The following is a 23,997-nucleotide window of genomic DNA, read 5'->3' as shown; positions in this document are numbered from 1 at the left end:
TTAGAGAGATCCACAGTCAGCTTCTGATTGTGAATGAATGTCACATCATATTTCTCTTGCAAAGCGTCATGCTTACTTTGCAACTCACTCAAATTCTCATTCACAGTAGTATGTTTGTCTTGCAAGTCAAACAAACTAGCTTGTAAAGCATCATGTTTGCCTTGCAACTCAGACATACTTTTCTCCATTTCAGCACATCTAGCATGCAACCTAGCACACTCATCACAATTAACAGCAGTGGGTTCATCGACACATACCTGACTTGATGAACCGTCGACATTAGCCATAAAGGCTGAATGGAGAGAAGACGAAGAGTAAGCAGCCTGATCCACCAGAATAGATCTTCTTTGAGTTTCTGCTACAGCTTCCCCCAAGAGTTCATCAATGTCAATATCATCCGAAACATTAGATGTCTCACCCACATGATCATCACCAGAGTTGGATGATTCTTCATCAACACTCCTGCTGTATCCAGAGGAGTCTTCATCTTCAGACGATTCATCACCACTGGCAGAAGATTCTCCACCACTGGTGTGAACTAGCTCCTTCACAATCTGAGCAAAACATGCTGTTCCATCAGGAGCATCACCACCCAACTGGATTGACCAGTCACAACCTTCATCCACCTGAACTGCAAGTGCTCGGTTGGTTTGGTTGTTGACAGGCACCAATGTACGATCATTGTTTCTGTTCTGCTGGTTGCCTTGGTTCCTGAAGGGGTTTTGATTCCCGTGCTGGGCTGGCTTTGTACATTCCCGTTTAAAGTGGCCCCGTTCACCACAGTTGAAGCACTTAACAGCTTGCTTATCGAACCCATACTTGGTGTCTCGCTTACTTTCCAAGCTGGTTCTGCCAGTACTTTCCATCCAATCCTTTGCTCTTCTCACAGCACTCGCAAAGGCCCACTTGATATCCATCAAGTCCATCTCTTCCTTATCAATCTGCCTGTAATCTTCTTGTGTCAGATTAATGTTTCCAATCTGACCTTCTATCAACCCACAGTACGCGCTCACTACAGTGTTAAGCAGCTCCATGTGTTCCTTAGCTACTTCTACACTGATTTTAGAGAAGCTTGACGTGTCGAGCTGTACTGTATTTGACTTTGATTGTTGACCTGCAGCAGATGATGTTCCTCCATAACATGCATATTGTGGTTGTTGAGCAGGAGGAGGAGGAGGTGGTTGTACTGGATTTCCATACAGATCTGTGGTTGGAGGCGGTTTTACAGGAACTTGCACTGGATTGCCATACATATCCGTGCTTGTGACAAACGCCGTCTGAAGTGGAGCATGTGAACCGCCTTTTGCAGATGAAGTAGTGGAGGTGCCATAATACATCTCTGGATTCTGTGGCACTGCAACTCTCTTTGCCTTCAACGTTTCTTCCTGATCCTTGTTCTCCAGAAGCTGCACGAAATCGTTGATATTTGTAGTTCTCAACGTTCCGTTGTACTTCAAGATTTCCAGGAAGTTGTTCCATTGAGGAGGCAATGCATCGGCAAATTTCTTTACCACCTCTGTTGGAGTCGTTGTGACTTCAAAGTTGGTCAGCTCAGTAAGCAGGTGATAGAAACGGCTTGTCATATCTCCCAATGACTCCTTATCCATACATGTGAAGCCATCGAATTCTTTCTTCAGTAGATCTCGTCGTAGTTGACGTGTGGCTTCATTACCTACTCCTCTCGTCTTCAATGCATCCCACAGCTTCTTCGTAGTCTTGAAACTGACGAACTGATGATAAATATCCTTGCTCAGTGCTTGAGTGAGAATAGCGTATGCTTTCTTTTCTAAGTCATACGTCTTCTTTTGATCATCAGGAAGATCGGCAAATGTAGCTGTCGAAGAAGCAGCAACCTCGATAGTTTGATCGAATTCCGTAATGAACCGCAACCACAACTCTGTATTTTGACCAAGAATGTATGTATGAAAACGATCAACCCATCCTGGATATTCATGAAGATGCATCAACTTTGGAGGCCTGTTCAAACTTCCGGTTTCACTTTCGCTTAGTAGAAGACTTTGAATACTCGGAGTTTGATTTGAAACAAACGCCCATTGACCAGCTGGAGTGGCATTTGTTTGTGAGGATGTAGATACCGGAGATTCGGCCCATGATGGAGATTGACTAGTATTCATGTATTTTCCACTGTCTGGAGCCGGACTTCCCCACCAACTCGGATTCATGATAGATAAGCAAAATAAATGCTAAGTAAGAATGATCCGAAAGATACACAGCCGAAGGATCCTGGTCGAAGGATCTGAAATCACAGAAACTTGTTAGCAGTAAACTGACCACAGTCGAAAGATCGATTTATTGTTCGAAGGATCAACAGTATTCGAAAGATTACTGTTGACTCTCGAACAATGATTTCGAAAGATTCAAGAGCTCGAAGGATTCCCTTTTGAAAGATCCTTATCTTTCGAGTTAACTCTTTATCTTTCGAATAACAGATCTCGAAAGATTCACCAATACGAAGGATCCTAATCTTTCGGACACTAATCTTTCGAAATGATTCCTTTCTCGAAGGATATGTTTCAGACTTCGAAGAATGGGTCGAAGGATATTAATCTTTCGAGCCCTCCTTGGTCGAAAGATATCGAAGGATGATCTTTCGATGTCGAAAGATATCTTTCGAGAGCTCTGACACAATCTGATCTGATGTGAAAGGTTGGTGAAAAGGTGACAGGTTGGTAAGGTCAACTTTCCGCAAAAGGTATGGTCAGACGTACTTTCCCACCAACTTTGAAAATTTTGCCAAAAATGAAATCCTTATCTTCAACACCAGTCACCGGAATGTTAACCGGAGATTTAACCGGAAAATACAAAGTCACTTAAAACAATTTTTCAAGTTACCCAACCCCACCTTAAACACTCCCGGTTAGTTTAAACACGTTTTTACTCAAAGAAAGTGCAAGAAAACAAGTAAAAACAGGTGCAAAACCAAGTGTTTCAACACACCAAAACTTGTAAAAACCCGGTTTTAAACAAGGTAAAGAGCGAGGCTCTGATACCACTTGTAGGTCCCTTTTCGCGGAGGATTACGAACCTAAACCTTGTTATACAAACCTACTAGCGAGTGCGGAATCCAAGCTAGCAAGCAAACCGAGTTAGTAGCAAGTAGAGAAACAAACACACAAAGATTCACCGATTAACACTAGTCGTATTAATGCAAATGAAGGTTCGGTTACAAGCTTAATGTTTACAGAAGTGTTCTATAAACTCTCTAAGTGTGTGTGTGAGTTCTGGGCAGAATGCTCTCTAAGCTTTCTATCTCTCGGTGTGTAAAATGGCATAACTCTCAGAACTAACTCACACTCAACACATGCATGGGTATATATACCCAGCTCAGCAAGTCTGCTCGAAGGATTCGACAGATGGTCCGAAGGATCATCTGTCGACCACATGTTACACGAAAGATCAGCATGGACCTCGAAGGATCATCCTTCGAGATCTAATGGTCGAACCATATCTTTCGATCACCTCGAAGGATCAGGTGTATCCTTCGAGGCTATCCTTCGATCAGAACATCTCTCAACTGTTGTCCAAGTCAAACCGGAGGATGGTTGACTTGGTCAACTTACAACACAAATCAGGACATCGTTTATATCAGACCGAATACAGACAAAGTACAGACACAAGTGCACCAACAGTTATTTGCCTATCTGAGTTGTTAGAGATAAATCATAACCGGAATCATCCCATTCTAGGATCAATAAAATGAAAATGGGTTGAATGGTTCCAAAGTATACATAGGGGCTTACAGAGTCCTAAATATATTTTCCGAAATCATAGAATTACTATTTTCATAAATATAGATTTTGCAGTCCTATTTAATGTTTTATTTATCTATACTATATTAATAAGGAGAAGTGATGTACTGAAATGTAATTTTACATCATGTATAACATTGGAAGTAGCATATACAACAGAGAAAATAGAAAAGGGTTTGGTATTTTAAGACGCTACAAGGGTAGCCTAGGGATTTCACTCCTACTGTTCCATCATTTTCCATCATCGATTGAAATTGAATGCGATCTTTTGGTATTCGCCGTCCCTAGCTACCCTATAACCACCTGATAGATTAATATATCGCCTCAAACCTTCGACCGATCACTTCAGAAGAAATCGGAACCTCCTTCAACCCTAAGCCACAACCTGCCAAAGGACGGCAGTGTCGGACAGTGTTTCCCCATATCTCTGTCATCCTCTACCGCTATAAATGATGGCTTAGCCAGGGAACAGTTTCGGTAGGTTGTGGTTTTCTGAATCTTTCTCATTGCGTAATATTTTGGTATTTTGATTGTTTTGATAGATTAATATTGATTATCGATCGATTGTTTGTAATAATCACTTGTTGTAATCAGTTCTTTGTGTGTTGATTTCGATTCGGAATCATGTTTTGTTGAAATTGAAGTTAGGTTTTCGGTAATTGTGATTGAATTGATGGAGATTTTGGTGCTGGATCGACTGTTTATAACATCTGTAGTGGTTTTTGAATAGTTTATATGCATCTGAATATGTTAGATCTACATCTAGAAACATATAGTTTTTTAATTAATTTAGTATTTTCTCCATTTTAACTTGTTTCTTAGTAGTTTATATTAATTTAGGATTGATTTTATACAATTTCAGGTTATTTTTATACAGTTTTAGTTTGATTTTTTTCTTATTGAATTGCTTCTGTTTCTATCTAGTTATTTGGATGCTTGGTGAAAGATGTTATTGTGTAATATTTGGTAATCTCTAGACCATTGGATCGGTTTTATATTTATTTCTGAATTCTGATATTTTCACTCAATCAGGTTGTATTTACTCATTGATGCTCTTTGGTGAAGATTGTGATAGACATAATAAATACAAATCAAATGCCAACTTTTAAGATGAAAACGAAGTCATCAGGAGACTTTACATGAGAAAGTAACGGTCTCCATGTCTGTAAAAAATCGAGCAAGATATCCAAGAACTCGCTCACTCACACGAGAAATTTGCAACACGAAGCAGAACTTGACACACGTACTCCTAACCCGCAGGATGGTAAAGATTCTACGGTCTATATAAAGAACAATCTTTTTGATGGTGTTCATTTCGTAATCTCATTTTTTTTTGTTGTGCAGATTCTTTTTGTAATAAAGCTGATGAAAGAACCAACTGTTGTCAAATGGTAGATGGAGACAATATTCAGTTTCAAAAGCACATATCACCTTCAAGCGCGGTAAATATCTTATATTCTTATTCAATGTAACATTTGTTGATGCAGATTTTGTGTCCGATGCTTGTCGAATAGATTAGTTATTATTTTACGCTGAATTTGTAATAGTTAGTGAAACGGTCTATCGAACGTGTATAGACCCGCTCGTTTGAAGTGGTCAAACGAGAGGGTTATTCGGTTAACCGTGTGTGTTTACAAGACAAGGGGTGTGACTATAAATAGAAAACCCTTGCCATTTGCAACACAAGGAAGTTAGGGAGGTTTGAGACCTCACCGGGAGAGATCACCACTTGGTCTCTCCCCGGATGTATACTCCTTTGGTATTAGTTCGGTTATCATATAATCGGGCCGATTTGTAATGTTTTACTACCGGATTAATACAAAGTTGTTTGTTTATCATCTCTAATCTTCCCGTCTATGAACATAATCACAAGAATCACGGTTTCGGTCCCGAAACACGATCCTACAATTGGTATCAGAGCCATGGTGCCCGATTTAGTAAATCTAACCGTTTACTAAGTCACATGTGCTCTAGATCTGTGATTTTAGTGATTTTTGTTCAAGAAGAAAGGTTGGGTGAAAATGAGAAAAACTCAGATCTGGACCCGAATATTCAGATCTGTGCTGAAACGAGTGTTGGGTTTTATGTTTTTCACCTAAATATTCAAGTTATCATCATCAAAATTTGTATACAAAGTGTTTCGTCAAATCTGCAAAATTACACAGAGGCTGTGTTCTTGATGTTCTTGGCAGCTTCATATTTCAAAGGATGCTATTTGGCCATCGAAAGATTGAACAGATTTCGAAGGATGTTAAGGTGCTCGAAAGATGTTAAGGTGCTCGAATGTTAAGGTGCTCGAAAGATGTTAAGGTGCTCGAAAGATGTTAAGGATGCTATTTGGCCATCGAAAGATTCAAACAGATATTTCGAAAGATCATCCTCACCCTCAACAACTTTGAAAGATCATCCTCACCCTCAACAACTTTGAAGGATCCAGATGTTGTGTATCGAAGGATCCAGCATGTTTCGAAGAAATTTGTTAACCGAAGGATCCAGATGTTGTGTACCGAAGAAATTTCAAAGGATCCAGATGTTGTGTATCGAAGGATCCGGCATGTTTCGAAGAAATTTGTGTATCTAAGGATCCAGCATATATCTTCTGTACCAAAGGATCCAGATCAGACAGATTTTTGGGGTTGCTCATTTAATTCACTTGGAGTCGGGTCGGGTGTTCGCGAAGATTATTTGACCGGGATTCCAAATCTCAACATCAAATTCGTACGAATTTGGGAGCGCGCGGGGTGATGCGGCATGATGAAAACAAGAGATGATGAAAACTTGATTTTTGAAAAATGTGGGGTAGTCACGGTTACCGATGAAAATGTCAAAAATGGTGACGTGACTACTATGGGCCAAAAACAACACGGTATGTTCACTTCCGCACGTCAATATTTATGATTGTTGTCGGTTATTCGTAAATGTTCGAAAGCATTTTGTTTATTGTCATATTCTCGCATTTGAAAACGAACGTATGAACCTAGAACGTCAATACCGGTCCTAACGAGTTCACAAAGTCTTTGGAGGGATACAAGTCGGATCCTACGGGATACTAGGCGAAATTTCTTTATCAACTAGAATATGCAACGAAGAAATATTTTTGTTTATTGTCATATTCTCGCATTTGGTAACGAATGAATGAACCTAGAATGTCAATACTGGTCCTAACGAGTTCACAAAGTCTTTGGAGGGATACAAGTCGAATCCTACGGGGTACTAGGGGACGTTCTTATTCAACTAGAATATGCAAAGAAGAAAGTCGTTTTCGTGATTTTTCGGAACCGAGAACATTCAATGAAGATTGATGACAGTTCCGCTCAGTGGAGGGAATTGGTGAACATTTGAAGATAAATTCTACTCAGTGGAGAGAATTTGTAATGTGAAATTGACGATAGTTTCTTTGAAGTGGAAAGAATCTGTTAAGGTTTAGAGATTTTACCAAAGAAATGGGGGGATAAAAATTTTGATATGTTGAATTTCTTTGGTAAATTTCTAAACGCAATCACAGGTGGTAGAGTTTGTGATTTTCTGGTGATACAAACGGTTCTGCGTGGAATGTTTTGCACAGACACATATTTGAGGATTTTAATTAATTCTCCAGCCAGCGTGAAGAGTTTTTCACGGAAACATACAGGTATCTAAAGTCGACAGTAGTTTCAAAGCGCTGTTTACTGAAGACCTGGGGGAATCTTTATGAAAGTTGATAGTTCAAGGCTGAAGACCTGCAGGATTCGGTTTTGGGTTTGATGTTTCTTTGGGATTTTACAGGGATCTGGGGGTAACTCAATTCGTTGAGTTTGCAAACGATGTACTTGGTCAAGCTGACTTCCTGAGTACTGATGCTGAAGATCCGTAGTGCATTACGTGGTCAACTTCACAAAGGCGAGACAATGAGATCTGGATGTAGTTCAACTAAGCGTGCTGTTTGGTTGAGCTTGCAAGGGATACACTTGGTCTAGCTGACTTTCCTGAGTGTTGATGCTGAAGATTAAAGTGCATTACTTGGTCGATTCCACAAAGACGGTTTACAGAAGACAGTTCACCAGAAATCTCTATCAATGTAGTATGCTTGAAGATCAAGACTTGATGCAGTTTTTAAAGAATGGAACCCTTATCAAATGCCGGTTGGAGTATTGGAAGATCAGCGGAAGATCGGTCAATTGAGCCTTTTGAGGAAATTGCACAACACCCAACACGGATACGCGTACTTTGAGGGGGAAATATTATACAAGGAGCATCAAGATACTACTTACCTAGATCATCGGTCAAGGGGGAATTTGTTAACACAGAGAAGATGAATACTTGACTGAAGATCGATTGCAGTTGCATTTTCAGCATTCGACAGCAACGGACAAGGGGGAATTTGTTGATGCAGATTTTGTGTCCGATGCTTGTCGAATAGATTAGTTATTATTTTACGCTGAATTTGTAATAGTTAGTGAAACGGTCTATCGAACGTGTATAGACCCGCTCGTTTGAAGTGGTCAAACGAGAGGGTTATTCGGTTGACCGTGTGTGTTTGCAAGACAAGGGGTGTGACTATAAATAGAAAACCCTTGCCATTTGCAACACAAGGAAGTTAGAGGAGGTTTGAGACCTCACCGGGAGAGATCACCACTTGGTCTCTCCCCGGATGTATACTCCTTTGGTATTAGTTCGGTTATCATATAATCGGGCCGATTTGTAATGTTTTACTACCGGATTAATACAAAGTTGTTTGTTTATCATCTCTAATCTTCCCGTCTATGAACATAATCACAAGAATCATGGTTTCGGTCCCGAAACACGATCCTACAACATTCTTGTTTCTTTATATTTACTTATGGTAGTTTTAACTTTAACTTACAGATGGGTCATACAGAAACTTGCTCCTCAACAATAGAAACAATCTTTTCACCGATATTGGATGCAATCGACACTGAACCAAATATCTACGACTACGGAGGTAAACAATGGAGGGAAAGTGATCTTGTGCTGCCATCATGTGGAGATGATGATGTTAATGACACTTTACGAATGTCGTGTGAATATTCAGATTTGTTCATCCCCGACATGATTGTTTCCAGCTCACGTTTACTCGATTACGAATACGATGAATCAAGCAGATTTTTCGGGGATGAGTGTTTGTTACTTCCCTTTCTAGAAGATAACATTCAGACAGAAAATCGTTATGTAGATGGTAGCGTTTATTCTGAACCTGTAATGGTTTCCGAAGATTCAAACTTATATGTTGCCATCCATCAAATGATCACCCTAGGTCTTGTTATTTTGTATTTGAAATTGTTACGGAATATGTATATGTAGGCGGTGGCGAGCGAACGTGGAACAGATGATGCTAGAAGAAGAGGTGTTGCCTTTGCTGGTGCATTTTCAGCTCATTTGGCAAGGTAAATATAACATATCCCTAAAGTATTATTAATTAAATATTTTCCAACAACTTGTACTTTACAATTTCTCTTTGTGCATAACACCTTAATATGCTACAGATTGATGGAAGAACCTGCTGCTTATGAAAATTAGGCCTTGCGAATCTTCTTGAATTAAGAGAAGAATGCTTGCGAGAATTTAACTTTTTTGATGCATATAGTACTATTAAACAGAGGTATTATTTATATATTTTTTTTCCTTTTCTATAAACCCTTATGAAATTTCAATTTATTGAAACTTAATTTAAATTGTTTGGCAGAGAGAATGAGGCATCACTTGCTGTCTTGCCTGATCTTTTAATGGAGCTTGATAGTATGAGTGAGGTATGTTTGCAATTCATGGTATCATTAATTAAGGTGAGCAATAACGAAACCGTTAACCGAACCCGAACCGAAAACCTAAGAAACCAAACCGAAATTGGTTATCGGTTTTTTTGTACCATCGGTTAACTGAAATTAACCGAAGCAAACCATTTATATTTTCATATATTTTTAGCTTTTATACCCCCATTTCATGTTTTATACTACCATTTCATGTATTTATACCCTCCATTTTGTTTATTTATACCTCCATTTCATGTGTTTATACATCCATTACATGTATTTTAAGTAAAAATTAGCCCTTGTTTGGTTTGGTTATTAACCGAAATTAACGGAATCGAACCAAAAAACCGACAAATTAACTAGAATAAGCCGTACCAATTAACCAATGACTTCGGTTACAGTTTCGGTTAATGCTAATAACCGAACCGAACCGTGCACACCCCTATCATTAATTACTCCCAAAATTGTAGACATTTTTTAAAAATATTTTATGTTTTGCTTGTTTTAGTGCATTTTACATTACCCGCTAAATAATCAATTCTTCTTTTTCAGGAAACAAGACTTCTTACATTAATAGAAGGCGTTCTTGTTGCAAATATCTTCTATTGGGGATCCCGTGCTTGTGTTGATCTTTATCACAAAGGAACGCTTATTGAAATATATAGAATGAGTCGCAAAAAGATGCAAAGACCATGGCGGGCAAGTACAATTAAATATTAAATGTTTATGAACAAAAAAGAAAAAAGAATGACGCATCTAATTGTGCGTGTGTTTTAGGTGGATGATTTTGATGCGTTTAAGGAAAGAATGGGTTTTGGAGACAAGAAACACTCTTTTCGTCATAAGCGAGCTTTGCTTTTTGTGGACAATTCAGGTGCTGTGCTGATGTTGTTTTAGGAATGCTTCCCCTGGCCCGTGAGCTTCTACGCCGTGGAACTGAAGTGAGTCAGAATGACATAATTACCCTTTATTATTTTTAAATTTTACAATTTGCTAATTAAATTTTGTTATACAGGTTGTGCTTGTTGCAAATTCCCTTCCAGCAGCCAAGTTTTTATAAAAAAATTATATGGCCCGATTTTGTAATAATTTATAATTATTTTATTTTTGCTGAATTATTTTGTTTTTGTTACAACGACAGCACTGTGACATTCTTCGTGGAGCTGCTGAAGCTGGTGGTTTACTTATGGATGCAATGAGTAATACTCAAGATAATCCGAGTGAGAAGTTATCTTCAACTCCGTTAATGGTGGTTGAAAATGTTTGCGGGCGTCCCTGCATTGACTTGAGGCAGGTCAGGTCAGCTCTGAGCTAGCTGCTGTTGCCAAAGATGCTGATTTGGTATGCGGTTCTTCAACTTCAAACCATGTTGTTTAGCCAAAATTTTATCCGGATTTATTACTGTGAAAACATTGGTGAACGAGTTTATGATTTATTTGTGTAGGTCATTTTGGAAGGGATGGGGCGTGCTTTGCATACCAACTATAATGCTCGGTTTAAATTTGATGCTTTGAAGGTAAATACCTGCACCTGCCACCATTGGTTTTAAAAAGCGGGAGTGCCTAACCACTGGCGCAGGGTTTCTCGCTTCTGACTAGGCGAGGCACACAAAGTACAAAAGCGCACATAAGGTGCAAAAATCACACGTAAAAGCTGCATGAAGCGCGCTTCTTGTACGGGAAATGTTTTGTGCATCAAGATGTTGATATATTAAATTTTATATAAGCTAATTTATAGCTAATTTTTTGGTCGGTGATGCTAAAAACCTAGAGAAATATAAAAAAAGTTTTTATAGATAATTTGCGCTTTGCGTATGAAAAGCGCTGCTCTTTTGCACTTTACGCCCTGTGTCTTGGGCTCGGGAATCTATCGCTTCGGTGTGCATCATTTTCTATTTAATGACGTTGGGTAGGTGGTCTTTTAGGGGGTTAAGCGGAAAGTGCTAGAGTAGTTGTATTCAAATCTAAAACCTCTGGCTACAGGCTCTCATGTGCTTACCACTATGCTGCGCTACCCCCCTGAAGGTTTTTTTTGACAATCACAATGTTATAAAGTAACTAATTCAAAATTGTGTACGTCCAATAAAGGCTAAAAGTAACAATAGTCCCATGACCAAAGAAAATTCGCATTAATTTTCAAATAAGGATAATTTGTTTTATATATAAATTTTGGGAACATTACATTTGTAAGATACAATATCAGTTGAGGTATTTTGAATATATGCATATCTTGGATTCAAATCAATGATAAAGTGGTCATCGTCCAACTTAAAATGGATATGAAACTAAACATAGTATATATAACAAGTGTGGGGTCAAGTATGATTTTGCATCACCTAAATAGGCTAGGTGGGGCTTTCTTTAAGGAAATTTCATCATTTATTTTCTACATACTGAGTTGTGTTCCAACATTCTAGAAACCCGAAGGTCATTGGTCATGATTAATACATAGTAATATCTTCCATCACCCTAGGTGTAACTATGATAATTAGAAACACAAACACTAATGGTATTTGTTGATACATATTTGTGGACGCGACTCGGCTCGACGTGATTCGGTTTGAGCCACGACATTCCTCCGTCGTGTGCTACAACAACAATGGTGGGCCAAGACATCAAGGACATCGAAACAAACACTTGGGCTCAAACAAAGTCGGCGAAACACAGTTGGGCTTCAACTGTTTGGACCAAAGCCCACTTCGACGAAACGGTTTGGAAGTCGACGAAACAGACTTGTTTCGTCGACCATGATTCTGATTCGTCGCCTGTCTCTCGTTTCGTCGATGCTCATTTGGTTTCGTCGATGCTGATGTGTTCTGTGACTATATATAGACAGAAGACAGATAGGAAACATAGAGAACACACACGAGAGAACTAGAGAGAGTTTACAAAGAGCATTTGTAAACATTGAGCTGTAACTGTTTTTCAAGCATTAATACAAGGGTGTTAATCATTGAATCTTTGTGTCTTGTATCTCGTGTTTACCATTGTTGTGTTCGATCTCGGTTTGCTATCTCGGTTGGATTCCACACAACCGGGTTGGTTTGTACACAAGGATTAGGCGACTAGATCCTCCCCTAGCCGGACCTACAGTATTTGCTACAATAAGGCCCGATTTGATGATTACGCATGCATCATAGGAGACACCTCCATTAGCACTCGTTATACTTGCACACTGCTAAGCTGATGAGTTTCATGAACTCCCCTTTTTATTTATTTTAAATGCTTTGGGTGAATACATGATTCATAGTATTTTTACAATTGTGATGTTTAGAGGATACTACTGCTAATTTTAATATCTCACACGCATTAGCTACCAGTAGAGTAGAGCGGTGAAATATATTAATAGTGCTGCTTGGGGAATCCCCACGCATAAGGTAATCATTGGGAAAGTTAAAATGGAAATGAAACTAAACATTAAATATGGCGAGTGTGGGGTCAAGTCGTCAACCAAAATTTGAGGCACCATAATTGACCGGGTGGTATTTATTTAAAGAAATTTCATCATTTATTTTCTAACTATTAAGGTGTGATGCAACCATTTTCGATCACCCACTACCAAAAGTAGACCAAGATCCGTACAATTTGCATGGGTGAAAAGTCCATCAAACTAACAATAAATGGATTTGATAAATTGCATAGATTCATGGTGTAGTTGTGAGGAGGGATATTTAATCTTTAATGAGTTGTTGGACATTTAGTGAAAATGAGTTTTTCACTAAATATTTTGTACATCAATAATATTTATATATCTGTTGTATATATAATTATTTATGGGTTTGTGTTCAAACTATGTCCAAATAGAGCTAAAATGAATGAGATATCGAAGCTTGAAGTTGTATGTTAGGAACAAACAAAGAACAGAAAAATGGATTGAGATTTTTCACCTTGTCCCACATAGATGGAATGACAAAACTTAGTATATAAGGAGGAGCACTCCTTGTAAATTGTTTCCTTAAAGGCAAATACTAGTGGGACCTAAAGGGTGCATCGCACCAGCACCCACGCACATGTGACGTGGGCTATAAGCCCAATGTGGTGCACCTTGAACTTCGCACACCGCCTTTGTATTTTTGCTCATCAGCGCATTGTCAGAAACATGGCGGGTCCGCTTATGGCGTACCCTTGGGTGGTGTAGGTAGATGCCATGGCATGTCGCATGTCGCATGTCGATACGGCGCGAGCTCCTTAGGCGCATGGCGCACATCATTGGTGAGGAATGTGGTTGGTCCGCTTATGGTGCACCAGCGGGTGACTTAGGAGGATGATGTGGCACAGGCCTCTCAAGCGCACAACGCGTAGTGCAAGCGTGCGGGAGTGTGAATGGTGCAAGGCCTGGTGCGTAGCGGATTCTACGTCCACTTAGCATGACGCGGGGGCTAACAAGCCGGAACAACCGTGTGCAGGTTTGCAGTATTAACTAGGTGCACTGGTCTACGTACCGCGCGCATAGCGCTGGTTCTAGTGCAGTGTGCGCGTCTAGCATGCGAGCGGCATGCGGCTCGCGTAGGCGTGGATCCGACCATATAGTGTGCAGCTCCCTTGCGCGCTGGTCACGATCAGTCAACCTAGTCTCGGTCAGTTACGAGATCGTCGTGAATTAATCAATTAATCTGACAGTTACGTTGAACACTTCAATTCCGTTTTAATACAATTAAAACATATTTATTACAAGATTGACTACCTTGTAATTAAAAATATGAATACCTTTATACCCGGTGTAATCTCTGTTGGTACACTTTATGTGGACGCGACTCGACTCAGTTCGATTCGATTCGGTTTGACTTGGTTAGGTTCGGCTCAAGCTCGACGTCACGACATTCCTCCGTCGTGCGCCTATTCCCGATGACACATCACCATGACATCATCATGACATCACAAGGTTGACTAAACTTACAATCTGCATATTTGAGAGTTTATGTACGTGCATGTACAGGTATTTTGGACCAATCAACTTCTTGGGCCAATCAAATCACTTGGGCCTAAATTCACTTGGGCCGAAACCTGTTAATTGTGCATGCATGTCGACGAAACTCTACAAGGTTTGGTCGACTTTGAGGTTTCGTTGAGTCAAAGCATTTCGTCGACTGGTCTGCTATATAAACAGCAACTGAGACAGAAAGTGAAAAAGAGAAGGGAGACACAGAGAGAGAGAGTGTAGTGAGAGAGAGTTGTCTGCTTGCTTTTTATTATTCGAATCTTGTACCGAAACTCTATCGAAATCAATACATGAAACTGTTAATCGTTAAATATCTTTGTGTACTGTTCATTCTCTCGCTCAGTTTGTGTCGTTGCTTGGATTCCGCACTCGCTACGGCATCTCAAACAAGAAATCATCGTAGTCCGACGATCGGTATCAGGACCTACAAGTGGTATCGAGTGGGTTTTTGAGCCTTTCTTAGACAAAAATCAAAGACCCAGTTTTTGTTGGCTGAAAATAAGAATGAAAACTCGAAAATGGTTGTTGTTTGGTGTCGTTTTTGGTTAAAACTTGTTTAAAAATGTTGGAGATAATCGGAAATACAAGTTGTTTTGAGCTTTGACGTTATAAACTCGTTTCACCATTTTTCCGGCGAAGAAGCTCACTGGAAAAAGGCACCGGAAGCGATTTTTGAATATTTGTTTTCTAACTATCTTGGGTAAACCAGCTTTTAACTTTCTATATTTCAGAAACAAGATTCTGTTTAAAATATATAAAGCTCACCAACTCAACTATTCACAACTTTCAACTTTCTACGAAATACTGAAGGTGTTTCCTTTTTGTCTGGTTCCTCACGAATTTGTAATATGTTTTGTCTTGTTGTGATCCACAAAAATTGTTTTAATTAAATTAAACTGTTCAATCATTTTAGGTTTCGAATAGATATTTGGGCTCACAAATTGTTTTGTGCCTGAACTTATTTTGGGTTTGTATTCAACGAAGAACTGTTCTTCGTGGACCAGGCCACCACAAAGTTTTCTCACATTTTTCGTGGACCATATTTTAGCTGGGCCTGGTTTTGTTAGTGATCAGTTATTCGTGGACATCAGACAATTCATTGGTTTTGTGGTCTGGGTTTATTCTCTTCTCAAGTGGGCCAACATTCTATAATTAGTGGATATTAGTAATTTTTAGTGGATATTGATTCTAAGTGGGCCAACATTCAATATTCATATCCATTAATTTTTAGTGGATATTAATTTTCACATCAATTATTAGTGGACTTTAGTGCTTCGTTGACATCATTTTTAGTGGTCTCTTTTCTAATACAAATAGGTTCTCAAAAGTTTCACCATTGCCTGTTGAGTTGATTATTTTCAATCCATTATGACTTCAGATTGGTGGGGTGGGAAACCTGGTCCTAAGATGTATTATGGAAATTGTGGAGGTACTACACTGTTACAAGAAATATGTATGGTGAACCACAACCGGGTGCCTCATCTACAAGACCTGCTCAACATGCTCAGCTACAAACGGTTTTTGTCTCAAGCACCGATATGTATGGAACACCACAACCAGTTGGGGATAATGTGTACACGAGTAAGGGTTGAGTGCCATCTTGGCTTCAGTCCCCCACACCGTCAAGTAACCCTCCACCATCAAAAGTCAATCTACGGGATAAATCTACTGTCAATTGTGATCCGACAGTTCAGTTGGAGAACAGTGGTCAAACAAGAACAACGTTTTATGCTGAAATTGTCAAGAATGTCAGCAATGTTGAGTCCTCGGGAAATGATGACAGTTCTGAACATGACGGTAGCCCAGTTGAAGATGTTTCAAGCTCAGTTGAAGATGGTACAAATCTCAAGTTCAAGCGAGGATGGATCTGAATATGAATCAACAAGGGAGGTTGTTGATTCTGAGGCAAATGAGTCAATATCTGTGAATCCAGTCAGGTATGTGTCGATGAACCAAGTTCGGATAGGTGTGATAGTTGTGTTGAGTTAAATGCTAAATTGTCTGATTTATAAAGCAAATATGACGATTTGCAAAGCAAGTACGACGTGATATTTATCCACAATCAAAGTTTGATTGCGGATCTTTCAAAATGCACAGAGGCCAATATGTTTCACAAAAATCATGAAAATGAATTTAAAAGGATAATTGACACATTGAAGGAAGATAAGTCCGAGCTAACAAAACTGGTTTCAAGAAAAAAAAACTGTGATAAACAATTACATCAATAGGCTTGAGGAAACAGAAATAGAATTGGCCTGTGTTAAGTGTGAAAGTGAAGCGATCCAGCTTAAGCTAGATAGTTATTCAAACTCGAGGTATGTGCTGGATCACATCATTGACATACAGAAAAAGAAAGAAGATGTCACGTGCATTGGATATAAGAAGTGTCCTCCACCTGTTAGACACAATTATACCACAATGCCTGATGAGGAGAATAAACCTCAATTTGAGCCATCTGCTCCATTAGACGTTGACGAATTCGCAGCTGGACTTGGTTACAAAAAGGAAGTATTATCAGATTTGGATGTGTCAGCAGATACGAAAGTATCAACTGCTGAACAAAATCAGGATTCTCCAGTCATTGTTGTGGATGCTAATTCTTCAGATGATGAGTCTGAGGATACTAACTTAGCACAGTCTGATGTAGAGGACATACCTCTTGAGAATCATATTCTATGTGATCCTCCCGCAAAACCTGCTAATACTGTCCTTGTTGAGTCCACGTCTTCGCAAGAGTTTGAGAGTTGTGAAAGCGTGAATTTGCTTTACATGTTGATTGGATCTGATAAAATATATTCAGACAAGGATTTCCCAATCAAGAATGTTAATCAATGCTTGACTGATAAACTTTTTGAAGATTCTACTAGTAAGTTTTTGGGAAAGTCGAGCCTAGGAGTTGTAGTAACTCATTGTGCTCCTATCCCAAAATCCGAAGTTAGAAAAAATATGGGAATCAAAAATTGCAACCACAAAACAATTAACGAAAGCAAAGTCACGTTCACCAAGGAAAGGGAAAAGGCAAACAAAGCCAAAACAAGAAGAAGGTTCAGAAGGTGAACTTCGTGAAATCCCGAGGGTCGGATAAAATTGAATCTTTTGAAAACAAATCCAACACATAGTTTGTTATACAAAAGAAAATTTTGAAAAGAAACAGTTAAAACAACTATACACAACACACCAACTGTTGTGATGTAGGCCCAAGTACCTCAAGATCACGAAGTTCATCATCAAGTTTTTACAGTTATGATACTTCGAGGTTTGTTGAGCGGAGATCATGTTTTGAATGTGGTGAGTATGGGCACATTGTCAAAAACTGTCCATATCTCACGAAAGGAAAGGCAAAATTTGATGCCCCCCATGGTAATTGTTACCATAAAAGATCTGTTTCACCAAAACAGGACCCTCGTCTTGTTAAACAATGAGAAAAGAAACAGAAAAAGAAACAAAGAAAAGAAGTTGAAAAGGCTTTGAAACCAGAGGTTAGCCAAACACAGTCTGTTAAGTTAGAAGTTAAAAAAAGAAAAACAAAAACAGATTTGGAAACCAAAATCGGCAACTGTTTCAGGGGGAGCTACAGCAATTCCGAATCATCGGGAAATGGATGTCACAATTCTCGATGATGACGGACGACCCAAATCTATGACGGCTTGGGTCCCCATATCCAACTAATCTTTGAATGAGTGTGCAGGATGTTCCAGGAGGAACTATTGATAGTCTTAGGATTGTTGATGGTGGAGCGTCCATGCACAAGATCGGCGACATAAGGCTCCGGAACATGGTTACATCTAGGAGAATATTGTTGCCTTTGATGGAGAGAGAAAAGGAAAAGAAGACAAATATTCCTACGAAGGAATGATGATGATAGAATGTGGTTGAATGAAGTTGAAAGATTTCGACAAGATGAAAAATGTTCCAAAATTTGATTGTTGAAGGTTTTGATCGGGTCCTCAGGAAATATTCCAATGAAAAGTACACGCCTGCAGCACGTCTGAAGCTTTTTGAAGATTGATGAATTTTTCTTCCACAAGAAGTTCGAAGTCCACAAGATGAGCGTGTAGGGTACTTTTCTCTACGGTGTGATTGAAGAAAATTTGTTTGTTTAACAAACTACACCAGGTGTGCGCGGATACCTTGGAGTGGATTAAACAACCCCTCACTACTTCTAAAGGAGAAAGACGGAGACCTTTGCTGATGCAAAAGTACGTGGAAGAGATCATGTATGGACCGACCAATGATGATGTGTACAAGCTTTCCCACATGCTCCCTTGTCACTTACCAGCCAGAGACCTTGGAGGTTTTTGATCTTGTTGCTGTGAAGAGAATTCTCGGTTCATTGAAGTAGCTGCAAAATCGATCTTAAAATCCACACCGGGTGGATATCCAGTTTGGGAGAGCACTCAGCTTCCTGCCAATGCACGAAGTAGTAGCAGGATTACGGTTTTGAATTTTTAATATCTCCTATCCTTGTCGATATTTAAGCTGCTTTATGATTTTCTAACATCTTGTACAGCACTCCTTGACCAGACACGTTGATCTCGAATATCACCTCACACGTGATTGTTTCAATATGAAACTCATCAATGTTGTTTTGGTCCACACCGATTACCGACATGCCAACTGATTTTTCCAGAATTCGATAAATCATTTCTGATTAAAATTAGTTTTGGTAAACGACATCGAGGTAAAACATGAGTTAAACCAACATCAAAAAATCATTTTTGTAAATATTTGTTTGTGTTTTCTTAATTTCTCGTACTTTTTGCATTTTAGGGGGAGTAAAAACGAAAAATACATAAACATTGAAAAATTTTAAAAATACAAAAACATCGAAAAATTTCAAAAACACAAAAACAATAGAAAAATAAAAAAGAGTTTCCTGACGAACAAAAGAGAAAATGATAGTACATCAGTGGTCCGTCCAAACCTCTTTAAACCTTAAATGAAAAACGATAAGCAGCTCTATATAAGATGTATGGGTAGGCTCACAATCATTTTAAAGTGTACAGGGTGATATAAACCTAAATCGACTGAAGACCGTGTGGGAACTGCTCATTGGCATATTGTCTTGGTACCGAAATTTTGTTTGATAGATTGCCGAGGTTCTGAGATACGTGGTCTTTATGATGTTTATCATCCGGGTATCATGGTTGTTTCTTTTACCGAAAACAACGGGGACGCAAGTCTAGATCTTCCATGATACCAAACATACATGTACATACTGCATACGGCCTCAATAAGTGATCAACAATCACATGTCCAAACAAAATAAGTGATAATACATCACATTTATCCGGGAGTCAAGTTCGTCTCTTTGCAGTACGTTAGTACTGACCTGTTCACGGACTTGCTCCTGTGCCCTCATGCATCGAATATCAAGTTCCTCATCAATAAGTGATTTTATCACATAGGGCTTGTATTCATCCAAAATAAGTGAGTATCTCACATTTTCATATACGTCAAAACAGATGATAAATGGTATAGTCACCAGTAAGATGAACTCTCGTGCATACCTTGATACAGGAATGTGTCGTGTGTGGATGAACACCGGTTGGTAAGTATAAATCATACAATAATCGTATCCCCTCTCGACGAGTACATCTGATAAGTTGAGCTTAAGTGGACAACAATACCGATAATCGTTATTGGATGCTTATCTTAATATTAACTAATTGAACAACAAGAGCGTTTTGGCATGACCGTACACTGATATGATTCTCTTACCCTCGAAACTCGCAAAATTAATGTCTGTAAATATTTATTTACTGCTTTCTGTCCTTACATTTCACATATTCAAAAATTCCAAAAAGATTTTAGGTGTGTTTTAATATAAACTTTAAAAAAGCCAAAAAGATTTTATTTGTATCTTATTTTCGATTGCCCAATGTTAGAACTCGAGTCTTTGTTACCTGAAACCTGAACGGAAACCAAAATGACTGAATCTTCATAAACGGTGGAAATTTGCAAGTTTTTGAAAGTTAAAACCTAAAATTGATAAAAATGTGTTAAACTTTCAAACTGTCGGACGGAACATGGTCACATGTGTGTCGTTCGTTTATGTTAACTATATTCCAAGCGGTTGTTCTCATTACGTGTTTAGATTTCTTGCATGTGCAGATGCTAAAGGCAAAGAGAACATGTTCGATGACAAGCTTTGGAATGAAGACACGACGTGAAGGCACTCAAATGATAAAGATGATCGAGTTGCCGCTGACCAATCATCAACACCACAAGGATCTTAAGTATTGAAGATCAAAAGATTCACGAGCATAATCAAAGGGGGAGTTTATTGATACGCTTCCTAGATAAAAGCGGGAGTTTGTTAATACACTTTCTACTTACGACGCGTGAAGACTTTGAAGATCCTCCGACATGAAAGACACGGAAGACGAACCTCACGAGTAGCGTCCAAGGGGGAGTTTGTTGGTACACTTTATGTGGACGCGACTCGTCTCGGTTCGATTCGATTCGGTTCGACTTGGTTAGGTTCGGCTCAAGCTCGACGTCACGACATTCCTCCGTCGTGTGCCCCAGAGTTCGAGTTCGACACGCGAAGCACGGAGAGCCGCGAACCTATTCCCGATGACACATCACAATGACATCATCATGATGATGTCACACGGTTGACTAAACTTACAATCTGCATATTTGAGAATTTATCTACGTGCATGTACATGTATTTTGGACCAATCAACTTCTTGGGCCAATCAAATCACTTGGGCCTAAATTCACTTGGGCCGAAACCTGTTAATTGTGCATGCATGTCGACGAAACTCTACAAGGTTTCGTCGACTTTGAGGTTTGGTCGGGTCAAAGCATTTCGTCGACTGGTCCCCTATATAAACAGCAACTGAGACAGAAAGTGAAAAAGAGAAGGGAGACACACAGAGAGAGAGAGAGTGTAGTGAGAGAGAGTTGTCTGGTTGCTTTGTATTATTCGAGTCTTGTACCGAAACTCTGTCGAAATCAATACATGAAACTGTTAATCGTTAAATATCTTTGTGTACTGTTCATTCTCTCGCTCGGTTTATGTCGTAGCTTGGATTCCGCACTCGCTACGGCATCTGAAACAAGAAATCATCATAGTCCGACGATCCATATCGGGACCTACAATCTCGGGCGTGAGAGCCATCTCCGGCAGTACATATACTGTTCCGGTTGTTGTACCCTGGGAGATAAAACCGTCTGAGAGGAGGTGCGGAATCTTTTTTTGGGCCTGTCTCAAACATGATCCTCAACCAAAACCGTCAACAATTTTTCTTGTCTTGCAGCGGAGTTTGGATCTGGAAGGTGTGGTTACCGGAAGCAAAGCTCTCGATCAAGTTTTATATTCCATACCTTTCTAATATTTCGTTTTGAAGAGATATCATCGCCAATCCATTAAGTCTTTCTTGGGACATTGACGATCGCAAATAAGACTTCAACAACTTCAATTTAGAAAAACTTCTCTCTGCCGATTCCACCCTTACCAGAAGTGTCAAAAGCACATGAAATGCATTTATAGCATTAGGAAAATGATTTCTAGACCAAACAACATGATATGCATTTTTACGTTTATGACTACCGGATGGGTATTTGTATTTAGGAATGGGTGGCAGAATTTCTGGACAAAAAAAAAAAAGAAAATCAAAGTTTAAAACTAGTAATTTTCATCTAACTCTAAACCTAAACAATAAACAATTATACATCAAAGTCTCAAAGGATTCAATCATTTAATTTCAAACATTAAAGATTCATAGTTTCATCTAGTTCTAAATCCATAAATCTAAACAACAAAGATTCAAGGCTTCATCTCATGTAATTGACTAATTATATAAATCTAAACATAAAAATAAAAAAATACATTCTATTAATTGATTTTACAATTGAAAATTACATACCTCAAGGAATAAATCTTGAATATTATAGATGATTGGATGATGATGAAAAAAAGTAAAAAAACTGAAAATCCCTATCACAAACTACGATCAAAGCAGTTTTGAGGAATTTTTTTTTTTAGCGCTCAAGCCCCACACCACCTACATAATGTTCAGTGTTTGGGCTGCAATTGGAATTTGGAATTTGGGCCTTTTACTTCAACTTTGGGGCTTAATGTTCAGTGTTTGGGCTTGTTATATATAACATAACATAATAAGGTTATAAATCTCTTGGGCCGCTAACATCTTTGGGCCTTGGGCGCCTACCCAGCTTTGCCAGCCCAAATGCCGCCTCTGATTTTAACGAAATGCTACAGTGTGAGTAGATCTTTCTTTTTCCCCTTTTAGTCATTTATACATTTTGGGGTGTGTCATGTGCCATTTGTTTGGTATTGTTTCATCATGTTTCTTATCATTTTTACACATGCAAATTAAAGTTTCATATGTGTTTATGATTCGTTTCATATGCTTCGTTACATGTTTCTTACATGTGCATTACGTGTTTACCGCTTTGTGTCATTGCTTTCGTGTGGATCCACCACCCGGTTAACCTGTTCCCCACAGCCATAGGTTGAACGGGGGACAACACCTTGTTTCATAGGTTCACTCTTTGGGGCTTGAACCGCATCATTGTTTCCTTACTTATGTTTCATTATGTTTGGTTTCATAGTAGCGGTAGTTGTGTGATTGATGATTTGATGATTGATGTTACTTATACACTTAAAGTTGCATGTTAAACATTTTTTTAGATAAATTAATGAAACTATTTTAACTCAAATAAAAATCAAGATCTATTCACCAACTTATGTTGACCCAAAATTATTTTACATATGATACAGGTACACAAGGTTGAGGATGGAAGTAAAGACACATAGGATGTGTGCCTTAGTAAAATAAATTGGAAATTGTGTTATGTTTCTTTTCGATTATCTGTATTTGGATTCTTATTGAACTTATAAGTTATGTGCAACAATCAATATTGCTGATAATACATATTTAAACTTTAAATAAAATGTCAAAAGCTATGGAACAATCATATCATGCCCTGTACCATATCCGCTGCGGGTCAGGTGTGTAACAACCCGACCTTTCGGGTCACTACTTGTATCTGTCATTTCTTGCTTAATTATTGCTTAATTACCTTGTACTCGAGATCTCGATTATTGCAATGGGTCAAACTATATTTTTGAAATATGGTTTACAACGCATTCACAACGCTTATTCAAAACGCAGTATCGCATTAAACGCAGTTACAACGCATATTATTTAAGCGCAATTTATCGGATATCACATCGCTTGTTTATACTAACGATATCACATGGTAATCGTAGTGCAATCTCAACACAACTCGAAACGCACATTATTTAAACGCAATTTATCGCATATCACATGTGTGTTATTTATGTGATTACTTGTTTAATGATATGTGGTTATCTCATCGCAAAGCTTACTCGCAACTCGCTTAAACGCAACGCAACGCTTAACACACGAAAAGAAAGTTGGAAACCAACAAAACACAACTCGGCTGGTCGAATGAACACCCGATCGACTGGCCATCCGACCACTTAACCTACACCGCCTCTCTCTCTCCCTCTCACTATAAATACTCGCATATCACATCACTTTTCA

General features: G+C 38.8%; 2 protein-coding genes and 1 long non-coding RNA gene across 6 annotated transcripts; all 3 read left to right on the top strand.

Moving 5' to 3' along the window:
• The first annotated feature begins 4,193 nt into the window (after positions 1-4,193).
• Positions 4,194-9,071, top strand: LOC110899117. The gene is made up of 4 exons (XM_022145996.2): positions 4,194-4,247; positions 4,803-5,034; positions 5,115-5,212; positions 8,616-9,071. Exons 3-4 carry the CDS (start codon positions 5,159-5,161, stop codon positions 9,069-9,071), a joined length of 510 nt encoding a protein of 169 aa, XP_022001688.1. The 5' UTR covers positions 4,194-4,247; positions 4,803-5,034; positions 5,115-5,158.
• A 46-nt stretch (positions 9,072-9,117) lies between these two features.
• LOC118483950 lies at positions 9,118-10,165 on the top strand. The gene is made up of 4 exons (XR_004872516.1): positions 9,118-9,154; positions 9,254-9,369; positions 9,454-9,517; positions 10,070-10,165. It is a non-coding gene; the product is annotated as an uncharacterized LOC118483950 (long non-coding RNA).
• Positions 10,166-15,760: 5,595 nt separating this feature from the next.
• On the top strand, positions 15,761-23,406 carry LOC110899119. 4 transcript variants are annotated; one of them, XM_035979767.1, is made up of 2 exons: positions 15,761-16,392; positions 20,553-21,446. In XM_035979767.1, exons 1-2 carry the CDS (start codon positions 15,824-15,826, stop codon positions 20,626-20,628), a joined length of 645 nt encoding a protein of 214 aa, XP_035835660.1. In that variant the 5' UTR covers positions 15,761-15,823; the 3' UTR covers positions 20,629-21,446. The 4 variants fall into 4 exon arrangements, with proteins under 4 accessions (XP_035835660.1, XP_022001689.1, XP_035835659.1 ...); XM_022145997.2 differs by lacking the exon at positions 20,553-21,446 and adding an exon at positions 23,208-23,406 and having other exon boundaries at positions 15,762-16,392; XM_035979766.1 differs by lacking the exon at positions 20,553-21,446 and adding an exon at positions 18,144-19,182 and having other exon boundaries at positions 15,763-16,392.
• The last annotated feature ends 591 nt before the right edge of the window (positions 23,407-23,997 follow it).

Source organism: Helianthus annuus, chromosome 11 (genome assembly GCF_002127325.2).
Source record: "Helianthus annuus cultivar XRQ/B chromosome 11, HanXRQr2.0-SUNRISE, whole genome shotgun sequence".
Taxonomy (NCBI): Eukaryota; Viridiplantae; Streptophyta; class Magnoliopsida; order Asterales; family Asteraceae; genus Helianthus; species Helianthus annuus.
Note: the sequence above shows the minus strand (reverse complement) of the source record. Positions and strands in the feature narration are given on the sequence as shown.